Source organism: Marmota flaviventris, chromosome 1 (assembly GCF_047511675.1).
Source record: "Marmota flaviventris isolate mMarFla1 chromosome 1, mMarFla1.hap1, whole genome shotgun sequence".
NCBI lineage: Eukaryota > Metazoa > Chordata > Mammalia > Rodentia > Sciuridae > Marmota > Marmota flaviventris.
In genome coordinates this window covers 218,274,417-218,299,474 of record NC_092498.1, presented here as the reverse complement: position 1 = coordinate 218,299,474, position 25,058 = coordinate 218,274,417, and the positions used below count along the sequence as shown (strand labels likewise).

At 56.6% G+C, this 25,058-nt stretch overlaps 1 protein-coding gene across 2 annotated transcripts; it reads right to left on the bottom strand.

Annotated features, from left to right (window-relative positions):
- Positions 1-629: 629 nt before the first annotated feature.
- Map2k2 (mitogen-activated protein kinase kinase 2) lies at positions 630-23,601 on the bottom strand. 2 transcript variants are annotated; one of them, XM_027952461.2, is made up of 11 exons: positions 23,235-23,599; positions 18,994-19,204; positions 14,782-14,928; positions 8,603-8,680; positions 7,403-7,454; positions 7,193-7,317; positions 6,465-6,678; positions 4,855-4,919; positions 3,726-3,787; positions 2,697-2,742; positions 630-937 (listed from the first exon to the last, which is right to left on the bottom strand). In XM_027952461.2, exons 1-11 carry the CDS (start codon positions 23,324-23,326, stop codon positions 827-829), a joined length of 1,203 nt encoding a protein of 400 aa, XP_027808262.1. In that variant the 5' UTR covers positions 23,327-23,599; the 3' UTR covers positions 630-826. The 2 variants fall into 2 exon arrangements, with proteins under 2 accessions (XP_027808262.1, XP_027808263.1); XM_027952462.2 differs by lacking the exon at positions 8,603-8,680 and having other exon boundaries at positions 23,235-23,601.
- Positions 23,602-25,058: the final 1,457 nt, after the last annotated feature.

Here is a 25,058-nt window from a genome sequence, read left to right as displayed (position 1 = left end):
AGCCTTGAAGGCAGGACGGCTGGGCCTTGGGCCGTGCGGGGACCACAGAGGAGGGCCCAACAGGAATGAAGGACGACACGGGAACTGGGACAGGACCTCATCCGCTTTGCTGGTAACCAACTGGGGCTGAGCAGCTGGCGGCCCTCGGGAGAGTGACGTGCCTGGGCACTGGCTTGTGATTCGCGGGGCAGGCACCGGTGACAGCCACCACATCTGTGGGGCCTGTTGCAAGTGCAGGGACACAGGCCTTATCTGCTGCATCTGCTGGGGTTTCAACCACACAGAGCGTGGAGACCAGCACTTCCTCTCTGCAGAGCTGTTTCAGCTCAGCCCCGGGGAGGGAGTGTGCTCCCTGGAGCCTGGAGAGGCCTCCATGGTGCGCCGGGCAGCAGGCAGGGCTGCCTCCTGTCCAGGCTGCATGACGAGGGGCAGAGCAGCCAGAGGGGGAGGCAAGGAAGTGGTCCGCTGCAGGCCCCTGGCCCCTCGCTTTCCAGGTGAGACGCTGAGGCGGGGCCTGGGCACTGGGGCTTCAGCCCTGGAGGGCAGCGGTGCCCCTGATCCTCGCCAGCCTCCAGGGGAGAGACCAACATGGAGAAGACCCGCGCAGCAAGGAGGCGCAGTGGGCAGCGTTTGCTTTTCCTCTCCCTGTTTTGTTTTTAAACTAAGTAAGCAGGTTCCTAGACGGTGACAGGAGCAGTGTCCCTCCCAGGCCAGGCAGCAACCCAGGGGACATGAGGACACAAATGTTCCCGGGGCAGGAGGGGCCAGAGGGCGGGCACAGATGGGGCAGGCAGGCAGGAGGCCAGACACGGGAGCCGGGTGGCCGTCACACAGCGGTGCGCGTGGGCGTGCTGGGCTGGTTCAGCCGCAGGGTCCTGCACAGCCAGCCGGCGAAGTCCACCTCTTCAGCCTCTGAGCGCTTGATGAAGGCGTGGCCCTGCAAGGGAGAGGAGCTGAGGGCTGGGCACGGTGGCCACCGTGGTCGCCGACCCAGGGAGTGCCAAAGGCCACCCAGGACCACATACTTGGCTTCAGAGGGGACCCAAGTGCAGAGAGCGGAAGTAATGTGGAAATGACACAGAAGTGACACCTGCAGCTGGGGCAGGGCGGGAACACCAGCCCCACAGCCTGCGCTCCCTTCAGCATGCTGGACACAGCGGGAGGGGCTCTTCTCTGGGGTGGGTGTCCCTGGCCTCTACTGGGCAACCCCCGAGACAGGACCACCCCAGCCAAGGACATCTGATCAGGAATAGCCCCATCTGCCAAGGGAGCTCTCTGCAGGGTTCCCAACTCAAAGATGTCCAATAAGACAATCACTGGCCACAAAGCTCTGGAGCCCCGAAATGTGGCTCAGGGACGAGGGTGCACTGCTGAGGAGCTGTGGCAGGAGGGGCTTCAGGGTCACCAGAGGGTGTCATTTGGGATACATGCCCCTGATTGAGTCAAGAGCACAATTGGACTGGCACGTCCAGTTGGCTGGCACAGGAGTGGTGAGCAGGCTCCTACTGGTGCCCGGGCTGAGCCAGGGCCTCCCGTGTGCAGCAAGTGCTAACCACCAAGCCTTGCCCCAGAGCCCTGGGTGACTTTCAAGAAGGTGTTCAGACACCTGGTGCCCTGCTCCACCGCCCTGCACAGGTGTTGCTTCTGTCCTGCACTTAAGATCTGGGTGGGTGCAGGGCCCTCTAGAGAAGCAGCCAGAGATGACCCCTTCCCACCCAGGCCTTGTGTTCCTACCACAGCCAAGGGTCTCAAAACTCAGCTGTCCCCACAACCAACTGATGGGGGCCATCCTGGAGGAGGCACTGAAGTGGGCCTCCTGGGCAGGGGGCAGCCAGTTGGCACAAGGGCATCCAAGAGTCCTGAGGTGAAGCACTGCAGGGCCCAGGAGGGCACAGCGAGGAAGCGGCAGGCTGTGCAGACTGACCCATGGGGCCTACTGGCGCCACAGGCAAAGGGCACGGCTTGCATTTTCAAAATGCCCTGTATGGACATCTCCACCGTGGACTTGGGAGGCTGAGAATCAACGTCTGTGTCTCTTAACACAAAGCTCTTTCTTGGGGCACATGAAGCAGCGGCTATCTAGGATGGACAGCAGCTCAGACCCGATGAGGCCTGCTGACTTGTGCGGGGGACATGCTGACCATGGGCGGCGGATGTGGCTGGGAGGGCTCGTGTCGGGCCGGCCTGCCTGCCCAGGAGAACATGCTGGCTGGGCCCGAGGTGGCTGTCTCCCTCTTCCCACCTGCTGGGGAGGCGAGCTCTGGCCAATAGCCGGGTGTAGCAAGAAGTGTGAGCTTCAAGGACACCTGCAGTCACCTCCAGGGTGCAGAAACCCTGGCCTGCTTGGGGGAGTCTGGCCAGGGCAGAGCATCTGAGCACACCAAGAGCACATCCCGAGCCTCAGGGGGACACCGCCCAGAGCGACAGAGCACCCAGGCGCTGAGTGGGACTCACTCAGGGTGTATGACAAAGGCAGTCACCTCGCCAGGCCACAGGAGCTGGGAGCTGCTCAGGACTAAGGGGCCGGCCCATAGCCACCCAGGGCCTGAAGCGGGCACTGCCCAGGAACCCTGGCGCCATCCTTCTGCTCTCCCAGCCCTGCAGCCCAGCCAGCTTGGACTCCTCCTGCTCGCTCACAGCAGGGCCCCACGTGCACCCTCTCCACACCCAGCCCCGGGTCCGAGGGCACCACTCACCATGAGCATCTTCAGATCTGCTCGTTCTGCTGGGTTCTTAATGAGGCTGGGGACAGGCACAAGACAGGGCAGTCAGTTGGTGGCTCGGGGGCCCAGTGTTTTGGACTGTGGTGAGGCTGCCTGTGTCACCCCAGCCCATGAGGAGACCTGTGTAGGAGCCTGGGACTCTGGTTCAGTGCTGCCCAGCCACCTGGCTCCTGCCCAGGCAGACACGGGGCTCCATCACTGCCTCCGGTCTCCAGAGCAAGACACCCCCAGGAGACAGTAGGACAAGGGCCTGAGGGGGAGGCAAGGGGAAAGGGGCGGGAGCCCCTCCTGCCTGGGCACAGCCTAGTAGCAGCCATAGATGTGTACCTTTCTACCACATCCCCAGCTCTGGTTATTACTGGAGACCGAGCTTGGCCTTGAACTGGTCACCCTCTTCCCTCAACCTCCTCAGCCCCTACAGGTAGATCTCTAATAAAAACGCCAAGCTCGGAGGCCCAGGGTCAAAATGGAAGTTTTTCCTTTAAAAAAACAGAGCAGCCTGAGGACAGCAGCTCAAAGCAGCTCGGGGCTGCAGGGTGGTTCTCAGACACAAAGGGCCACCAGGGCACATCTGATGGGTGACATCCACAGGAGGCTGCCTCCAGGGCACCAGGATGCTTCATGAGGCCCCAGCACGGACACTGCTGGTTCCTTGATGGGCAGGAGAATCCAAGTAGGAGACCCCAGGAGAGACCTGCTGGGCAGGCACTCCTCCCTCCTGCCAGTGGACAGCAGGTGGCAGCTGCGGATAGACCAAGGGCCTAATCCAGGTTCATACACAATTTTGGGGGCAAGCGGGGAGGGCAGGTGGGAGCCACATCCCGGAAAGGGCCTCTGGCTGTCCTGGGGGTTTTAAGTGCCTGCCAAATCCTGCCACCAACTACTCAGGATTCTCGAGGGACAGGCTGGGCATCAGTGGGACCGAGAGCAGGCAGAGCTCGAGTGAGCTAACGTGGGTCAGGGCCCTCCTGCCCCGCTGTGCGCGGCCATGCCAGTCCTCACCATTTATGCACGAACTCCTGGAAGTGTGGGCTGAACACGCCACTGGGTAGCTTGGGAGGTGGCTGTGGGGAGATAGAGGGCAGGTCAGCACATGTGGCCTTGGGCCCCCCACCTGACCTCTCCTGGCCCTTGCTGCAAGCAGAGAACACCCTCCCCTCTTCCCACTGCACAACGCACTGACTGGGCACGACGGGGCAGAGGAGGGCAGGCTTATCATCCCGTGGACCATGCCATCCCTCCAGGATCCAAGCCTGGGCTGCTGCCTCCCTGGTCAGCACTGCACAGGCCAGCTGCTGCCCAGGTTTGTGCGCAGGCACTGTGGGGAGTCTTGAGGTCTAGCCCTGAGAATGACCCCAGATAGGGGGGCACCTTGATGCTCAGGGTGTTTGACGTGCTCACAGCACCTGGGGATCCCTGCCAATGGCAGGGAAAGCCACGTCACCAGGGCCACCCCATCCTGTCATTTCACCACCTAACCAAGGGACAAGCCTAATCCTGCAGCAGACTGGCCACTCTGTCGTTTCCCTGGCTCTACTGGACCCGAGGACCTGGTGAACAGGGTAGTTCCAGGGTCCAGGCTGTGTCCCTCCTGATTACCAGCCCTGAGGTCACCGGCTCGTCCGCGCAGGACACAGCCACACTATCTGCTTTTGGGGCATCTGGGAGGAGCCATCAAAGACCCAGAAAGAGCAGGAAGGGAAAAAAATGGCCCATTCCCCAGAGCCCTGCTGCAGAGTCAGCCCATCCCTCTGGAGCGGAGCGCCTCCCCAGACCAGGGTGGCAGGGAAGGGGATTAAAGCGCTTGACTCCACGATGCTCAAACTAGGACTAGGACATGCTGGGGGACAGGGCCTGAGGCGCAGCCTGGCTCTGGGCCCAGCACGGGCAGACTGGGGCATCTCTGGATACAGGGAGGGGGTTGCAATGGGGATTCTGGGTTCGTCTTCATTAAGGAAACAAGACCCCCTGGGGAAGCGGATAACCTGTGCGGTCCGAGGGGAGAGGTGGCAGTGGCTTGCACACCAGACAACCGTCCACAAAAAGGAGCACCCCAGGGCGGCCCCCTTTCTTGGGCAGCACATGGGCAGAGTCCCTAGGAGGAACCAGCACCGGAGGCCTCCTCACGCACCTCATTCACAATGTAGTCCAGCAGCTCGAAGATGGCCATAGCTGGCCGGCTGTCCATCCCGTGACCTACACAGTGGGGGACAGAAGTGGGTGAGACTGGCAGATGACTCTGCCCCTGTGCAGGTGAAGGTCTGGGGGCGCTGGGCACACTGGGCGCCATCATAGCCACTAGCTTATGGCAGCAGCAAAACTCTGGGGAGGTGGCAGTGGCCAGGGCCTGGCCTCTGGCTCCTGAGCTTGCTCCTTGGGAAGAGACTGCTCTCCTGAGCCCCCCATGAACTCAAACAAAAAAGCCACAACAAACACGAGTGCTTTGGAAGAGCCATGCTTGGCAGTGCCTTGGGAGGTGCCACAGCCACAGCCCTGCTCCTGAGCTGCAGGCTGGGTGGGGGAGGGGGCCCACAGTAAGGACAGCAGCATGACCTTGCACAGAGCCACTGGTGGTGACAGAGGCAGGCCCCAGATGCCACTTGGAACAGGAAGCTGGCAGGGGGTGGCTGACCCCTGTCCGAGACCCAGCTGGCCAGGTCTGGGCTCAGCAGCTGGACTTTCGCCTCCTGCCTGTTCTGAAATGGGCACGGAGGCCAGGGCATGGGCTGGGGGAGGTGCTGGCAGGCAGGTGGCTGCCATCTAGTGGGGCTGGGAGGGGCAGGGCCAGGCCTGAGGACAAAGACCTGGGAACTCTCCCCTGGAATGAGACCAAGACACCCATGTGGTCTGTCTGCAGCAGCACACGGAGTAGGAACGGGGCTTGTGGGTGATGCTGTCACCTCCCCACATGCCCAGCCATGGGGTGGCTAAACCCAGAGCAGCCCACCCTCAGAATGGAATATTATTGAGCCCTCAAAATGAGCATGGAGGTACCTGAGGACCTCGTGCTCATTGAGAACCAGACACAGAAGACACAGTGTGTGACCCAGTGACAGGACATGGATCTATGGGTGCAGGGGCTGGGGACGGGATGGGGGTTGCTCCTGGGGACAGGGCTTCCTGTTCAGGTGATGGAGGTGTGGCAGGGTGTGGAGGTCCTGCTTCAGCAGAGCGGCTGTGCTACCGCAGGCCCTCAGGGCTCACCCTGACTTGGGAAAGACAGAACCCCAGGGGTCCAGAAACTGCTCTGGGGCTCTGCTGCCTGTCCGGGACCCTCCCCTACACTCTCCCCCAGAGTGAGCGAAGTGTCCTCATGAAGGGTTTCCCGCATCCTCCAGGGCCCTGGTGGTCAAATCCAATAGTCCTAAGGATGTTCCGAGTCAAGGTCTTGGGTTTAGAGCTCCGGGATGGCCCCGCCCTAAGTAGTAGGTGCCCAGGGGCAATTCCTGCCACTCAAGTGCACAGTTGACGTTTCCCTGATAAAATGCTGGAGAACCCATCCAGCGACCTGGCCAGCTGCTAGCAACAGCTGCGACACCGCGGGCACACCAGGTCTGGGGCGCTTGCTGTTTCCAGCTCGTCCCCAGAAACCCCAGCACCATGAGAGGACTGCTGACTAGCTGGACGATCCAGGGGGACAGGTGGTGCTGAGGGAGCCAGAGAGCGGCAGCTGCCGTCCCGGGCACAGCAGTGCCTGCATGGGTCACACTACCCGCCAGGAGTCTCAGACTCAGGCCATACCGCTGATGGGGCGCCCAGGGGGTCTCGGCCGGGGTGAGGTGCTGTGGGGCTCTCCTTCTGCACCGTTGCCCACGGGCCTGCCGAAGATGGCCTCCAGCTCCTTGGCATCGGGTGGGGGAATGGGGTACCTCCCGATGGACAGCTCCACCAAGGACAGGCCCATGCTCCAGATGTCCGACTGCACCGAATAGTGTGTGCCTTGCAATCGCTCTGGCTGCCAGAGAGACGGGAGGGAGGAGTGTGCGGCGGGCCAGCACCTGCAGTCCAGGGACCACTGCGGACCCAGCCCGCTTCCCCAGCTAGGGACCAGAGCAGTGGGAGGATGCAGAGCCACATCCCTCCACGCCCACCATGTGTGCACGAGGCCTGGGGACTGAGGCCCCAGAAGCCCACAGCACTGGGAGCTTCTGGCAGAGGCTGATCCCCCCCTCTGTGCAGGGCGAGACTGGCTTCTCAGATCCCAGGCCCCCTGCAGGTTCTGGGGCACCCAGGTATCTCTGAAGGCACCAAGAAAGTCTGATCTCAGTTCAGAAAGTAGCAAGTGCCCTGGGCTGGATGGTGCCGACACAGGCAGGACACAGGCAGGTCTCCAGGAGGAAGAGCTGCTTGGGAAAGGGAGGGCGACAGGACTTGGCCACAGAGGAAAGCCAGACGTGGAAAACAGACTAGGGGGACCCGTGGGCTCCCTGTGGGTCTGGGTGGGACAGGGGAGGCCTGGAGGGACTTACAGACATGTAGGACCGCGTTCCCACGAAGGAGTTGGCCATGGAATCGATGAGCTGCCCGCTCACCCCGAAGTCGCACAGCTTGATCTCCCCTCTGGAGTTGACCAGGATGTTGGAGGGCTTCACATCTGAGGACAGGGCCAGCCAGGAGTGAGGGGCCATTGGGCACTGCGGTGGCCCGCCAGGCTCTGGGGACGGCACGAGCCTCCTTACCTCGGTGCATGATCTGATGCTTTTCTCGAAGGTATGCCAGGCCCCGGAGAACCTGCAAGGGCCATGGACTGGGTGAGCAGGACAGGGGCAGCAGGGGCTGCCCTGGCCCCAGCCACATCTAAGTAGCCAGTGTCTGGAATAGGCCAGGGGGACCCTGTCTAGGTGGTGTTGACCTTCTCAGGTTTAGAGCCAATAGAGGCCAACAGGGAGGCTGGCCTCCAGTGGTAGGGGGCGTGTGCCAACTGTCTGGTTCCCACACAGCCTGTGAGGGGCGCGTTGGTCCCCCCTCCACTTGAAAGAGGAGGGGCTGGCGCACAGAGGCAGAGGCAGCCTGGGTCCTAGCACCAGGCTCAGCCCCACCAGCCCCATGGCATCTCCCGGGTGCTCAGGCTCGGGGGCGTGCTAAGGAACAGGTTAAGGTTCCAGCAGAACTGAACGGGTTAGGGGAGCACTGGGCTGTTTTGCCAAGGGGCGCCTGGATGGCAGATTCCTCAGGGGGAAGTGGTCGACGATGGTGCCGACAACGGCTGTTTCTAGAACACTGAGCGCCAGGCCCCAGCATCCCATCAGCCCTCCACCCGAGTGGGCAGGTGCACCTCCGGTCATTTCGAGGGCTCAGACGCAGGCTCCAGGAGCCACGTTCTGTGGAGTCACAGAGCGGCAGGATCTAAATCCCCAGGTTCTGCCAACTGCGGGGCCGGGGCTGGGGCCGGGACGCCTGCCCCGTCCCTCAGCTGCCCAGAGCATTTTTGGACAGTGAGGGGAGAATGGGGTCAGAGGTTTATGTCTGCCCCAGGCTCCCCCTTCAACCACCCTGACCAACGCGACCTGAGACCCCAGCCAGTGGTGTCTGCCTGCCATAAGATGGAGGGAGGATGGTGGCCATTCTGCTCATAGTTGTTCAACTGAGACCTCGGCTAGGCCTGAGATGTAGGGGTAGGGACAAGGACAATGACAGAAAATCTTAAAAGCTAGAAAGGACCTGCCACCTTCACCCAGCAGATGGGGATCCAAGGACCCTCAGAAACTTGCTCAGAAGTCCCACAGCCAGTGGAGACAGAATTGGCAACTCTCTGCAGGGCCCCACAAGCACCCCCACGGCTTTGAGCAGCTCCTGGACCCTGGCCATGAGGAAGGGGCTGGCACAGGAAAGAGCGCCTCAGCTGGGAGGGATGCGCCGGGGTCCGTGGTGAGACTCACCGCAATGCTGACCTTCCCCAAGATCTCCTCGGGGATCCTCTTGGCCTCCTTCAACACCTGGTCCAGGGAGCCCCCGTCCTGCGTGAGAAACAGCTCTCAAGAGCCAGCCGGGCAGTGAGGGCTCCTTCTACTGCAGGAAGGCACCAGGCCAAGGCCAAGCACAGCCGTCCAGTGAAGGGAAGGGACTCCTTCAGCTGTGGCTTAGAGGCTGCAGGGCCACATCTACAGTAGGAAGTGAGGAGGAATATCCCAGGGCACTGGTGTGTGCCCCACGCCGCTTTCCAGTGTCCCATAGGGCCTGTTAATGAGATGCCACTTTCCTGAGGTCACCATGGTAGGCGCTCTACTCTAGTTTCCACCAAAACCCTGACTGGGGACAGAGACAGACCCTAGGAGCTCACAAGGCTGTCTGTGCAGCCTGGGCGGTCGTTGGGAGTGGAACTTGAGCAGCTACCACATTGGCACATGCAAGCCACAAACCAGCTTCTCGGGCCCCTGTCCTAGCCAGCACGCCAGGTGTGGTGTCACGGGCAGGAAAAAGGAGGAAGGGCAGGCTGGCTGGGGGTCCACAGCCCCACCCTGGCATTCCTATAGAAACCCAAGTGCTTCCGTTGCCAGCACCTGTTCAGGCTGCTCCCTGGCCTCCCTCTAGGGCAAGGTGAGGAAGGGCAGCTAATGCCTGTGGGCCCTGGCCCGCAGGAGAGGTACTCGGAAGGCCAGCTAGGGGACAGGGACATCTGAACTCTTCCTCTATTCTCCCGTCACCCATTGGTCATTGTGCCAGGCACCCTGCAAAAGACCTGCAGATACCAACATTTTGGTTAGTTTCCCACTGTGTCTGGGTCTGGCCCCAAGTCCAACGGACAGACGAGGAAACAGAGATTATGTGTCCTTCACAAGGTGCCCAGGAACAAAACCGGAGACCCAGGGGCTGCCCCAGGTGCCTGGGGAGGGAGAGGAGTCTGGGCCAGCCCTGGGCACCAGGTGGTGACACTGCCAATGCTTACTGCGGGCCAGAACCCTGCCAGGAGTCTACTCTGGGTTGGGACACAGAGGAAACTGAAACAGGAAGTCTGGGGGCAGAGTTCTTGCCAACCTGTTTTGCAGGACCCCAAAGATGGCTTGGTCGCCAGGACATGCTTCCCTTCATTTGAGGGCAAGAGGAGAAGCAGCAGCCTCAGGGGTGCTGGGGCCCCCCTCTGCCCCACTGTGCTGTAGAACACTACAAAACCCTATGTGCTCTGAAGCTTCCAGGACCCATAGGTGACTATCGAGGAGCTCTGGGCAAAGGTGCCGGTCATGTGGGTAGAAGGACAGGTGTGGCCCCCGCCTTGAGAGCTAGGACCAGGTGCGCCAGTGAGCAGGACGACCAGGCAAGTGGTGCAGGAGGGAGTACACATGTTCTTCTTGCCCCATTCCCGCCTCCCGCCTTTGGTCCTGAGGATTTAGAGCCACCACTGAGGTGCATCCCCAGCCCTTTTTTAAAATCTTATTTTGAGACAAGGTCTCATTTAACTTGCTAAAGCTGGCCTCAAACTTGTGACCCTCTTGCCTCAGCCTCTGGGAGCAGCTGGGGCCATGGACATGACCACTGTGCCTTGCTCTTGTTTGTATCAACTGACTTTAAGAAAACTAGAAAAGCAAAAACAGATAATAAAGCTGGGCCTGTGGCTCGGTGGCAGAGTGCTTCCCTAGCACGCATGATGCACTGGGCTGGATCCCAGCACCACATGAAAATGAAAAAATAAAATAAAGGTATTGCGTCCATCTACAACTTAAAAAAAAAAAAAAAAAAACCCTAGTAACAGCTCTTTTCATTTTAAAAATTTTGAAACAGGGTCTCACAAGGTGCTGAGCCTGGCTGTGAACCTGCCATTCTCCTGCCTCAGCTCCTGAGCAGCTGGGATGACAGGTGTGGCCAGTGCCACCTCTTTTCATTCCAACTCCTCAGAGCTGCAATAAATATGTGCAGGACGAAGAAACGGAGAGCGTTTGCTGGGAGGAGCCGGGGGCCCAGTGGGGTCCAACACCAGGCCAGGAATCTCCCCAGTGCACACAAAACCCCTCCATCTGCAGGGCGGAGAGGGGTGGTGGCTGCCTGCACATTTCCCACTGAGGACTTTGGGGCCAATCAAATTGTAGTGGGTGTCCTGGGCACTGCAGGTGCTAAGCAGCACTCCATGCCAGGAGAATCCCGGTCACAACCAAAACGTCCCTAGACATGGTCCACAGCCAGGGGCTGGGGGGTGCAGGGGAAAAGGCAGGATCAGCGCCAGGGAGCCCCAGCCTGCAGCTGGGGAGTGCACAGCCTGCCAGCATAAGTGGCCTGCCTGAGACACGGGACAGGATGTGGTGGGGAAAACACGGCGCCCAGGTCTCTGTGACACTGATCTCACTCTGCATGACTAGACACTTTTTTTGCATGTGTGTTTTAAATGTTCCTGAAAATGTGTTGCTATTGAGCAAGTAATACATGAATACATTTTCTTATTAGAAAATTCAGATGTAATGCTAGGTGTGGTGCTGCATGTCTGTAATCTCGGATTTGAGAGGCCAAGGTAACAGGCTCAAGGCCAGCCTTGGCAACTTAGTGAGACTCTATCTCAAAATAAGACTTTTTAAAAAAGGGCTAGAATGAAACTTAGTGGTGGAGCACCCCGGGTTAGTCCCAAGTACAACAACAACAACAACAAAAAAAGGCAGGCAGTGATCACCCTCTGAGCCCCAGCAGTTCCACCTTCTGGCCCCAAAGTGTGACATACTCTTCTGGATCTTTCTTTTCTTTTTTAATTTATTTTTTAGTTGGACATAATAGTTTTGTTTTATTTACTTTTATGTGGTGCGGAGAATCGAACCCAGGACCTCGAACATGCTAGGCAAGCACTCTACGCTGAGCCCAGCCCCAGCCCTCTTCTGGATCTTTCCAAGCATTCACGCACATACCAACACGTAATGGGAAATGGAGTTGAAACAAACAGGCTCCCTCTGGCGTGTCCTTACAGCCCCACACACACATGGACTGCACTCGTGCGGCTTCATTCCCCACCACGGAGCCGCTCGGTGCCTCGGGTTCCAGGGCTGTAGGCTCCTCACTGCTGCGCCTGGGACGCCTGGTCACAGAGTTGACCAGACCCCAAGAATGCTGAGGTACCTCTGTGTGGTCAGCACACTACAGCCGCCCGCTCTGGCCCCTGGCCCCACTGCTCGCTGGGTTCTGTCCTGAGCTTTTCAATAGGTTCAGGCTGCAGAGAAGCAGCCAGCCCCGCTGATCCCGAGTCCCAGGACCAACAGGAGCAGCGGGTGAGCTGGGCCATGTGCACCAAAGCTGTGCGGCTCACAGCTCGCCACGGTGTGGAGCTGGGGTGTCTCCTGAAGGCCCAGGGTTAGGGCTGCATCCCCAGCTTGGCACTGTTGGGAGGTGCTGGAGCTTTACAAGGTGGATCTGTTGGGAGGTTAGGCCACTGGGACTCAGTCCCTCCTCTTTCCGTCTCTTGCTTCTCGGCCAGTGGTCTTCCCTGCCAGGCACTCCCACCATGGCCTGCTATCACCACAGGCCCAAAGCAATAGCAAGCCAGAATAAGCCTCTTCTCTCCAGCCCGAGTTCCACAACAGAAAGCTCATATGGCGACAGTGGTCATCCTTACAGTTACTAATGTGTATATCAGCACATTAATCATTAGTTAGATAAAACACATCATGGTCACAATGACATGACCCACACAACTAGGAGTCTTTTCTTGAAAGCCAGACTCTACCAGACTGCAAACAAGCCATCTGCACATCAGTTTGTTGGGAGAGAGGCTGAGACCTCCCTTTAGATCAGGGACACTCCAACAACCCAGGGACGCTACTGTGGCCTGGGTGTGGTGTGGCCCTCCAAGCCCTGTGTGGAAACTCAGCCCCCCCGCCCCGTACCAGCACTATCTGAGCCCTTTCAGAGGTCACAGGCTCCACCTTCATGAGGAGAGATGGATGCTTCTCTGGGTATGTGGCGGGGGTAGACTCCCCTGGGGGTGGGTGGCTTCTAGGACAGCGGCTATTAGAAAGCAAGCAGCCCTTTGTGCCTCCTAGCACACCTGCTCGGCTTCACCTCCCCCAGTTATGACTGTGCATGTGCAGACGCTGGCTGTGCTCTCAGACTTCCCCACCTTTAGAACTATGACCCAATAAACCTCTTTCCTGTATAAACCACCCGCCACGGCATTTTGTTACAGCAACTGAAAACACACTAAGGCAGGTACTAACCAGGCAGACCGTCATGCAACTGCATAGACTAAGAAATGAAGAGGATGAAGGAGGGTGCTGCCGTCTGCTCAGTGCTCACGCAGCATTGGGTGCTGTCCAGGGAGAGCTTGTTAATGCTCACCCCTGACTGCCCACAGAGAGCTGCCAGTCTTGTCCAAAGTTTTGCGTGAGAGTAGAGTGCATGTCCCAGACCAGTGTGCTCAGCCACGGCAGCCCCAGGACCCCCCCAGAGGCTCACTCCCACTTCAAATCTACACTCTAGGCTGTGGTCGTGGCTCAGTGGTAGAGCGCTCGCCTAGTATGTACAAGGGTTCCATCCTCGGCACCATATAAAAATGAATAAAATAAAAGTATAAAAAAAGATCTATACTCTAGTGACTCGGGAAGCTGAGGCAAGAGGATCGTGAGTTCAAAGCCAGCCTCATCAACTAAGCAAGGCCCTAAGGAACTGAGACCCTGACTTTAAATAAAATACAAAAAAGGGCCAGGGATGTGCCTCAGTGGTTAAGGGTCCCTGGATTCAATCCCTGGTACCAAAATCCACATCCTTTGCCCTGCCTCTTTCTGGTGCCAGGGATTGAACCCAGGGGTGCTCTACCACTGAGATATAGTCCCAGCCCTTTAAATTTTCTTTTTAAGGTAGGGGTCTCCAGAAATTGCTAAGGGTCTTGTAAAATTGCCAAGAGTGGCCTTGAACTTGAAATCCTCAGCCTCCAAGTCTCTGGATTACAGGCGTGTGCACTGTGCCCTGCCTTTCGTCTGAGGTGTGGGTGTGTCGGCCACCCCAGGCTGCCGCGCATGTGCTGAACACTCCATCTCCTACTCCAGTGAGTCTGCCTGCCATGGAAGCAAAGGGCAGGTCCTCAAAGCAGAGGAGGGCTCGTGGCTCCCTCCTGAGCAGGGGCTGCCTGGTGCCTGGCTACAGTGCTGGCCGCACTGAGACCACGTGCTAAGCACCCATCAGAGTGGGGGATAGGAGATGAAGCACCTTCCTTCCCAGAGGGTAAGCAGGGAGCCTCTGGAACCACACCCCAGCTAGGGAAGAAGGGGAGGAGGCAGGTCCCGCCCAGGGGGCGCTTTCTCCTCCCTCTGCCCTCTGGCCTTCCTGCACCTGGGCTTTGCAAGACAGACTCGCTCCTCCCAGGTGGGGAAGGGGCTCCCACATGAGTAGATTTGCTTGGACCCCACAGCTGAGTGGGACTCTTGCTCAAATTCATTTCCTGCCTCAGTTACAAAACTGTTGCAGGGGATGGTGTGCTTGCAAGGCTCAGCCAAGGGACATCAGACAACCAGTGCACCCTAGTTCTGCACGGGGAGCCCTGCGGCAGGCAGTCTGGCACCTGCAGCCAGGATGGGGGCCACTCCCCAGGCTCTGCAGCTCTCACCACTTCTGCTTTTGTCACCCTTGATCCCACCCATTTCTGAGTTTCCAAACCACAGTATTCCAACAAGGGGCCACACTGAGCCCAACCGTGGTGGTTCAGGTGCCTGGGCCCCGCAGGACTGGGACCCCGGCTCTGGCTGGGTTGTGGGCAGGAGCACCCTTTCCAGCAGCAGCTCGGTTCTCCATGCTCCCCTGAGCCCAGCAACTGCACTGTGGATCTCGCCCCGTGGTGCTCACTGGCACGCCACACACAGCTCTACTCTAGATGGGGCAGCTCACAGGAGCAACTTGTGTGTCCCCCACAGGACCAGACAAGGACCACCCAGGTCCAGCACACTGGAAACACGGTGCCCCAGGCAGAGACAGGGGATTCTCTCTAGGCTGACCAGGGAGGACTTCCCCACCCTCCATGGAAACAGAGCTGAGAAGAGGCCCCAGTGACACCCAAGGAACCCTCTGAAGCTGCTGAGCTGCTGCCTCTGAGGACAGGGGCTCTGAGGCCCCGGCAGGGAGACACCTTCCTCCCTGTGGTTCCTGGCCGGGTGCTCACCATGTGCTCCATGCAGATACTGATCTCCCCGTCGCTGTAGAAGGCGCCGTAGAAGCCCACGATGTACGGGGAGTTGCACTCGTGCAAGACCTGAAGCTCGCGGATGATCTGGTTCCGGATGGCTGGCTTGATCTCCAGGTGGATCAGCTGCAAAGAGTTGACAGCGGGTTACCTAGGGGTGTCCAGAAATGCGGGGGGCGGGGGACTGGTCCCTTGGCCCTGGAATGCACCACAGCATTCAGAACCAACCAAGGACCCTGCAACCCCACTCTGAGGAGACTTCCCAAGAGGAGAAGCGATTGCCCACACACAGCTGTGACCAGAATGTGCACCGCAGTCTTCACAGCAGCCAGAGGGGGAACTGCCCCCGTGTCCACGCTTCCTCCACGCTCTGGAGTGTCACTTGGCCATGAGCAGGAGTGAGATGACACAGCTGCAGTACAGATGGACCTCTAGGACTCATGCTCACTAAGAACCAGACACACAGGGCCAGAGTGGGTGACCCAGTGACAGGACAGGTCTAGGATAGGCAAGTCTAGAAACAGGATGTGAACTCATGGGGGCAGGGCCAGGGCCTGTTGGCTTAACCGTACAGGATTTCTTTGTGGGGTTGTGAGAATGTTCTTGAATTAAATGCAGTGAGAGCTAAACAACTCTGTGAGTATGCTGTGTTCCAGCCAACTGTATGCTTTAAATGGGTGAGTTGTATGGTGCCTGAATTACTTCACAACCAAGCTGTTTTTACAATGAACATGCAGAAAAACAACTATGGATTTCCTGGAGAGACGGTTAATCCTGGGGAGGAGGGTTTATATGGGTACGGGGCTGGGAGGGGAGGCGTGATTGCTCATGGGAACAGGTACCTTTTTAAAGCAATAAAGACATTCTCAAATTGACTGTAGTCATAAATGTGCAATGCTGAATGTATTAAAAAAGAGGTCATTAAATTATATATATATATTTTTTTAAAAAGGTGCCACTATACAGTCTGTGAATTACCCCTCCATCAAGCTGTTAAAAAAAAGGACTTGACAGACCAAACACTTTCCACTTGGGGAAAGTAGGAGATGTTAAAAGAAGCCCCCCTCAACCACCCTGGGCCCCTGGGACTCCGACTCAGCAACAAGTCCAAGAGGGGTTGGTCACTGCACTTGTCCCCTCAGACAGGGGTGAGCACATTTTGAGTCCTTTCTTCTTTCAGGCTGGGACATGACACCGAGGCCTGGGGAGTCTACCATTCCCTCCGCTGAAGTGGAAACTATCGACAATATTTCCAAAGGCAGGAAGATTGCAAGAGATGCAGAAAACAACGTAAGATGCCAGGAGCACCCCAACTACCTACCCCCAGGGAGCTGTCACCCACAGCCCAGGCAGGAGCTGCAATCAGAGTCAGCGTCCTGGCCACTCAGAACCTTAGACCTCAGAACTTCAGACGAGTCGGAGATGAGTCCTCTCATCTGCTAAGGCGAGACCAGGTGTGCACGTCTGAGAACAGCCGCTATCAGCTCAGCACACACTCGTGGAGTCACTGTGGACGCCAGCAATCAGAAGAAAGACCAAGAGGCCCATGCTCGGGGGAGCACGAGATGCCAGGCTGGAAATGCAGTCAGGAGGCCTGGCGCGCGGTCAATACGCTCAGGGAATGGCAGCAAGGTGACACTGGGCTGGGGCCCAAAGGAAATTGAGTTTAGGAGCCACCAAAAGGAAGAGCTGGGGAACAGCTGCCTGTGGGAGTGACCCAGGCAGGAAGAAGCACAAGGTGCTGGGTCCAGGGGCAGAGAGAGGCTGACAGTGTCCCCAACCCAGGGAGTGTATAGGGCATGCTCCCTGTGACCTTGAGGACCAGAGCTATGACCCAGGTCTTTCCCCAAAGCTAATGCCCACGCTGCCCCTCTGCTGCTTCTTTTCCGCGTGACCTGGCCTGCAGAGAGCAGCTGTGGCTTTGGGTCTCCGGGATGCAGCATTTTCACCCTGCCCTTCACAGGAGGCCACTGGATTACCCCAGAATTCAAGGACGCTCGTTACTCTGGAAGGATGCGGAGTGAGCAGATGACCAGTGTCTGCTCACACTTATGAGGGTGACAAACAAGCATGATTGTAAAAACCCAGAGGGTGGCTTTACTGGGCCTTCCAGATTGGGCCTGGCTGCTTGTCTGGCATATTGCACTGGCTGAGAATCAAACAGACCAGGGGACACTGGCTGCAGAGTGGGCTCGCCAGCCCCAAGGCTGCCCTGCACCTTTGGGGGTCTGCACTGGGAGACCTGTTGGGGCGCTGGCTCCCGTTCAATCTGTGCCCTTCAGCTGCAGTGCCGCACGTAGATGGGAAGGTCCTGGGCTCCCATTTACTACCTGGCACGAGAGGGACACACAGAAGAGTCCTTGACTGGCCTGAGAGCCCTTGCTCCCTTGTACTTGTACTCGGACAAGCACACTGTCCTCACATTAGTGCTGTGGGGAAGGTAGGCCTCAGATTGCCAAGGCTGCTCTGATTTTTTTTTTAATATTTATTTCTTTGTTGTAGTTGGACACAACACCTTTATTCTTTCTATCTATCTATCTATCTTTTTATTTATTTTTATGTGATGCTGAGGATCAAACCCAGAGCCTCACACATACTAGGTGAGCGCTCTACTGCTGAGCCATAACCCCAGGCCCTGCTCTGATATTGAAAAGTCTGCCAGCAGAAAGGAAACAGAAATAGCAAATCCTCAGCTGTGGATTTCAGGGGTGCAGGGAGGTGCTTTAGAAGCAAGAAGAAAGAGCCGGGTGTGGTGGCACACACCTATAATTCCAGCAATTTAGGAGGCTGAGGCAGAAGAATTGTAAGTTCAAGGTCAGCCCCAGCAACTTAGTGAGGCCCTGAGCAACTTAGTAAGACCTGTCTCAACATAAAAAGTAAAAGGGCTGTGAGATGTGGCTCAGTGGTAAAGTGTGCCCCTGGGTTCAATTCCCAATTCAATTAATAAATAACCAATTAAAAACTATATATGTGAAGAAAGAACGAGCCTCAGAGCTAAATTCCCACAGAGACCAGGAAAGGCACAGGGATGCGGAGGCCCACACTCAGGAAGGGGCAGTGACTGTAGGATGACAGGCTTCCAGAAGAGCAGGCTCTCCCCATGGGAACACACACGCTGGAGAAGCAGAAGTCTGTCCACACAGAGTCCCTAGTTAGGAGCTCCTATCTCCAAGTGGTCATGCCTTGGTCTCAACTCCTTTCACCTCCCGGGGACTCCAGAGAGGCTGTGTTGAAGCACCAGAGCCAGGATGAGCAGGTGGGCAGGTACTGTCACACCAGGGTGGACAGAATCCCACAAGAGGGGGCAATGCTCAACTTTATGTGTCCCCTGGCCTGGGAACCCAGATTTTGGTCAAACACCAGTCTTGACATGACTGGGAAGGTCTTTTTCAGATGTGGGGAGCAGATAAACTTGTAGGTTCTTAGGTAAACCAGGTGACCCTCTGAGATGGTGGGCCACATTCAATCAGCTGAAGGTCTCAGGAGGGAACACTGAGGTGCCCTGGTAAGAGGGAAGTCGGCCTCAGCCAGCCTTCACACTCCCGCTGGAACCTCTGCTCTCCCCTGGCCTCCAGGGTGCTGGTCTGCTTTGCACATCTCAGACTAAAATGCCCACAACCATGAAAAACAAGTCCTTAAAACAAAACCCCTCTCAGGCTAGGGTGTGGCCCAGCAGTGGAGTGGAGCGCTTATCTAGCATGTGCAAGGCCCTGGGTCCCCTCCCTTGCATCTCAAAAATAAAGTAAATTTCTACATATACACATGTGCATGCACACACTATTAATTCTGTTTCTTTGAAACCTCTGACCAATACACTAATATTCCCGAAAACTCTGCTTGCCACACTTCTGGACCCAGCCGTGCACAAACCAGAAAGCTTCCAGGAAACTGACTTCTTTCTCTTATTTTTTGGCACTGGGGCTGGAACCCAGGCTCTGGCACATGCTAGACAAATGCTCTACCACTGAGCCACTCCCCTAACCCCAGGACCTGAACTTAAACCTCCCTGAAGGCAAAGGTCAGCCAACCTGGGAGGGTCGCAGGCAGCAGGAACATTGCTGAATTCCAACTACAAGTGGGCTTCCTTGCACTCAGGGTCCCTGGAGGGGGCAGCTGGACAGCAAAGGTCCCACTGCCTCTCCAACCTCTCTCATTTCCTGGGGTTCTATTCCCACTCTGCTACCTGCTCACCTTTCTGGCCATGATGAGGCCCGATGGCCTGTGCTGGACCTTGGTGACCACCCCGCCATTGCCAGCTCCCAGCTCTGAGATCCTTTCAAAGTCGTCGTCCTTGAGCTCCCCAACCTTGGCCTTCTGCGTCAGGAAGGCCTCTAACCGCTTCTTTTGCTGCTCGTCCAGCTCCAGCTCCTCCAGCTTCTTCTGCAGGTCCACCAGGTTTGCCCTGTGCAGTCCAAGGGCACAGATCAGCAGGGGGCATGTTGAAAGGTGGCAAGATGACTCCACCTAGCCATGATCACAAGCAGCCATGTGCCAGGCCAGAGGAAATCAAAGGGACAAGGGCCTAATGCCAGATCTCAGGGATCACCATCTAGCAGCAATGAGACATGTGTGCACCCCCACCACAAGTGCATGATTGGAACTGAAGGCCAGACCCCTACTTGCAAATTTCAGGAAAACTTGGGGACAAGCTGCAGCTCAAGGGACTCAGGAGGTCTCTAGACCACAACAGAAAATGAAGGAACTGGGGGTCAGGACACCGGTCTTTGCCAGGAACAAAGGACTAGCACCAAGGGGTGGAAGGTAGAGGCTGCATCTTTATTTTGAGACAGCCTCACTAAGGTGCCCAGGCCGACCTTGAACTGATCACCTCCCAGTCTCCTGATGGGATGACAGGTATGAATCACTGTACTCGGCCCCTGTATTATTTTAATTTTCAAGAATTAAAGACCAGCACTTGAGGAGAAGGGGGAGGGGTGCAGACAAGCCCAGGGCATGCTGTGCAACCAGCACCCCCTCTGTTACTGCAGACCTCATGTGTCACATGGACACTTGTGGCCCTAAACTCAGTGCTACTGCACCAACTGTAAACTGTACTTTACTGGGCACAAGCAATTTTCAAAGGAAATTTTGACGAGCTATTTTTAGGAACACCTTGACTTTCAACCTGATCCTGGAGTAAAACACAGCTTCCTGTAACAGGTAGATACTTTAGTTCAATGATAATAAGACCCCAACACTGTCCAACAGAGCAGGAGGAAGTCTCGTACGCAATTTAAAAATTTCCTAGGAAAGAGAATATGGCTCAGTGGTAGAGTGCTGGCCTAGTATGTGCACAGCTCTGGGTTCCATCCCCAGCACTGCAAAAAAAAGAAAATAAAAATGTTTAGGATATGTGTTTTAAATGGGAAACAGGTGAAACTGCTTTTAGTACGATATTTAACCCACCAAAAGCATCATTTTCAATGTGTAATCAACATATGAACATTACTGAGTATTTACTTCTTTTGCATTAAGTTTGAAATCTAGAAGGTGCACATCACACTTACAGCTCTCCTGGACAACTTGGATGTGTAACTGCCAGGGCTGGCTGCAGCCAGGGGGAACTGGATCAGACGGGGCAGCTCTAAGTGAAGGTCTCTACAGGAGACTGGCCATATCCAGCAGTGCACAGCCACCCACTCAAGAATGTGTTAAGTCAAGGTCCACAGCCATTGAGGGGGTTTAAGCAGCAGACAAGGGGAGACTGGATGCTCTACCAGGAACCTTCTATCCTGAAGTCCCAAATTATTTACCTATAACTTTTTATTTATTTTTTTAAATTTTTTTTGTGGTTATAGATGGAAAGTATGCCTTTATTTTATTTATTTTTATGTGGCGCTGAGGATCGAACCCAGTGCCTCACATATGCTAGGCAAGTGCTCTGCCACTGAGCTATAGCCCCAGCCCCTACCTATAACTTTTTAAAAAATACTTTTGTAGTAGTAGATATTGCACCAAGAGCGCTCTACTCAGCCATTTTTCGATTTTATTTCATATAAGATCTTGATAAAATGCTGTGGCTGGCCTCAAACTTACAATCCTCCTGCCTCAGCCTCCTAAGGCACTAGAATTATAGGCATGGGCCACCGTGCCCGGTTTCTGTCTCTAAGAAGCATGAGCCAAGGACACACAGATCAGAATACAGGTGACCTGCTGGCTTGGTGATGATGCCTGAGCTGGTACTGCAAAGGCCTACAGGAAGGCAGGGCAGGCACTCTTCCTAGGGCCATAGATACTTCACTTTATTCTCATCAAAACCAGGTAGGTGGGCTAGGTGCGGTGGCACACACCTATAATCCCAATGACTTGGGAGGCTGAGGCAGGAGGATGACAATCTTGAGGCCAGCCTAGGCAACTTAGCAAGACCCTGTCTCAAAATTAAAAAGTAAAAAGGCTGGGGATATAGATAAACCACCACTTGGTTGGTTCAATCCCCAGTACCACTAAAAACAAAAGAATCAGGAGCCAGATGCAGTGGAGCACGCCTGTAACCCCAGCAGCTTAAGAGGCTGAGGCAGGAGGACTGCTAGTTCAAAGTCAGCCTCAGCAATGGCAAGGTGCAAAGCAACTCAGTGTGATCCTGTCTCAAAATAAAATACAAAATAGGGCTAGGGATGTGGCTTAGTGGTTGAGTGCCCCTGAGTCCAATTCGCAGTAGCTGCCCCCCCACCCAAAAAAAGAAGAATCAGGAGGAAGGGCTCATGGAGTGCCAGGCCAGAGGAACAGACTCCAGTGGGTAAATACATAAGGTCACAACATCATGCAAGAAGCCCCAAAGCCTGAAGCAGGAGCCTAAGCACAAACTTATTGGGCACCTGTTGAACAATGACCTGAAGACGAAACGGCAAGATACTGACTCATTGCAGAGAGAGAGCAAGGAGAGAACACCAACCAATGAGCATGCTTACTGGCTGTGGCTGAAGAGGCAGCTCTGGGCCAGACTTCTGAAGGCCTGGGACATCTATGATGCACCCTGAAGCCACTCAGTAGTCTACCTTAAATGTAATGGGAACTCAATTGGGGTATGTGTATATGTAAGTGCAAGACGTGACTGGAACCCGAGGCCGGCGTCCTCCACTGGGGAATCAATCCTTCAAAGGATGAACTCCAGAAAACGTGAAAGAAAATACGCAGGAAGAGAAGGATAAGGGGTGGATTTTTAAATGTCCTCATGCCTGGCTGTGACGGTGTTAGCTAACACACATGTGCATGGAATCCCCACCCTTGTCCAGGCTGAGTGGCAAGACCAGGAAACACAACATACACTCATCCCCTCTGTCCTCATGGGGACACCCTGCCCATCGTAGAGAACAGGAATGAAGAGGTCACTGTGGCACGACCTTCCAAGTGTGTGTCCCCAACATACCAAGCCCGTCTCCTCCTCACAGGACACGATTTTGCTGTAGAGTAGATGAAGTACCCCCATCACCCCTGAAGGCATCCCTGCCATCCCCTTCTCTGGCTTCTCTGCAGCCCTGAAAACCTGTCACCCTCCAGGGCCTAAGGCCTTCTTACCTCCCCACCCGGCCTCCAGAGACTGTCCTAATCTGTTTGCTTTAGAACCTGCTTTCTAGGGTCTCATCCCTGCCTCTGAATGCCCCCCATTCTTGGCTCTCCAGCCTCTTTCCTTCCTGGGGGCATCCTAAGCACTCTCCCCAGCTTCAGGGGCCTCCCCCACCCCAACTAGCAGGACCTTTTCATTATGTTCTTGGTCTCAGGAGCCCTTCCCCACTCCCTGAGACCCCCCACATCCAGACTTCTGAGGGACCATCTTTTACTATGACTTCACCCCTTGGGTCGTCCCACTACCTTTCCCCACAGGGACCTCAGGACCCCTTACCTGGTCCTGTCACTCAGGCAACCCCATCACCCTGATGGTCCTCGAGAAACCTCTCAGCCCAGTTCACTGCTACCCCCTTCTGTTCTCAGGGAATGCTTTCATCCTCATTTTATTATCCAGGGACCACATAGATAATAGGTGGTCCTCTTTTTTTGGTACTCAGGGGTCTCTCACCTTGTCTCTTCCCCTAAGGGCCACCCCTTGCCATAGCTCAGGAATTCATCAGGGACCCCCACCCCATCCCCTCCTCCCAGGAACCCCAACTCCTGCTCTCTTCACAGGAATCCCACACAGCACTCTCCTCTGGGACCCCCTCCCTGGCCTCTCCAGCAGAGGACCCCCCCATCTCTCCTCCCTGAGACCCCCTCCCTGCCTCTCCTCCAGCAGACCCCCTCTCTGGCCTGTCCAGCAGGGGACCCCCTCCCTGCAAACCCCACCATCACCCCTCTTCCCGGGAACCCCCTCCCTGACCTCTGCAGCAGGGGACTCCCTCTCCCTGACCTCTGCTCCCGGGGACCCCCGCCCCGCGCTCTCCTCCCGGGGACCCCACCCCCGCCTGTCCCCGCGTCGCCGGCCGAACCCCGCCACTCACTCGGAGGCGCCCTCGCTGGTTGGGGACGGGCCCTCGGCGATGGCGGGGTTGATAGTGAGGGCCGGCAGCACCGGCTTCCTCCGGGCCAGCATCGGGGCTCCGCGGGCCGGCGGCGGCGCCTCAGCCGGGGCCCATAGGGGGCGGGCCGCGAGCGGGCGGCGCCGACGCGAGTCGGGGGCTGCGGCCGCGGCCTAGGCCGGCGCCGGGCGGTAGGGCAGGGGGCGCGGTGGACCCGGGCAAGGGGCGACTAGGGTGATGCGGCTGAGGCGAGGGGCCCGCCGCCACCGAGGTCCCGGCGAGGCTGACGCTGCAGCGGGAGCCGGGAGGCCGAGGGAGGGGAGGGGAAGGCCACGAGCTCGCGCGCCGGCCTCTCGCGAGAGCGAGCGCCGCGGGCCCCGCCCCCGGCCGCGGCGCGTGCGCAGCAGCCCGAGCCCGCCTCGCAGGGGAAAGGGGCGGAGACCGACTCGAGGCGGTTTTCCGGAGCGTGCGCACTCCTACGGCGCTGGCGCGCGTGCTCCTGGGGCGGGGGGCGGAAGGGACCCGGCGTCGGGTGTGCTGAGCGGACGCTGCTGAGCGCCGGCAGCTGGAGGGCGTCCGGGTCTGGGGCCGAGTGAGACAGCAATCCTGAGTCTAGTGGGCGACCTGTCCAGCTTCGGTGGACTTTTGTCACCAAGTGTGTACACACACCACAACATTCTTTCATGAGATGAAGGTGACTTTAGAATATCTAAAAAGTCATGTTTTTAACCGACAAAACCGTGGGGAATTACCGTGTGCATGTTGAGACATTTAAATTGCAAAATACGTGCAACATGGAGTTCTGTTTTAACCTTCTTAAAAGATGTTCACGCAGTTCAGGGGCGTTGGGTGCATTTTCAGTTTTGTGCAGTGGTCCCCCATCTGTCGCCAGAGCTTTTCTCATCTTGTCAAACTGAAGCTCTGTCCCCGTTAAACACCGACTCCCCTCCCCTCCCATCCTCTGGCACCCACCGAATGCGTCCTGTCTCTGGAGCTGAGGACTCTCAGGACACTTGTGAGTGGGTCCTGCAGCACGTGTCCTTTGGTGTCTGGCTTAGTAGCATGATGGCCTCAAGGGCCAGCCACGTCGTAGCAGGGCTGCCTTCCTTCTGGGGGATGCTACTCTTCCTTTGTGTGGATGGTACATTTATCTTGGGTGGACACTCGAGTTGTCTCCATGTCTTTGGCTGTTTAAGTCACAACTGCTGTGAACTTGCACAAATCTCTCTGAGCCCCTGCTTGCACTTCTTTGGGTACAGACTTAGAAATGGGACTGCGGGATTGGAGGGTGGCTCTGTATGATTTTTTTTTTTTTTTTTTTTTTGCAGGGCTGAGGATGGAACCCGGAGCCTTGCACATGCTGAGCCCATCCTCAGCCCTGTTGACTTTCTAAGGACCATCTTACTGTTTACATGAATTTGTAACTTTGTAAGACGAAGTGAGCACCAAAAGAGAAAAAGGAAAGAGCACATGGCACACAATAAAGGCCAGTCACTTAAAATACCTTTTGTCGCACCTCTGAGCATCCATGCGCAGGTCACAGAAGGTGCACTCTGGGGATCGCGGGAGAAGACATGAAGAAAGAAGGATTTGGTGAATGCCTTCCTCCATGGTCTAGCTCAGTTTCTTGTGGCTCCCCGACTCAGCCCTGCCCATTTTCAATCCAGCAGCCCTGTAGTTATTCTTTTATCAGTTTGTGGTGCCCTTTATGGGCCCAGTACTGTGCTGGACAGCAGAGACACAGTGTTAAAAAAAAAAAAAAAGTGCACAGCAGGAGACTCTGGAGGCTGAAGCAGGAGGATCTCA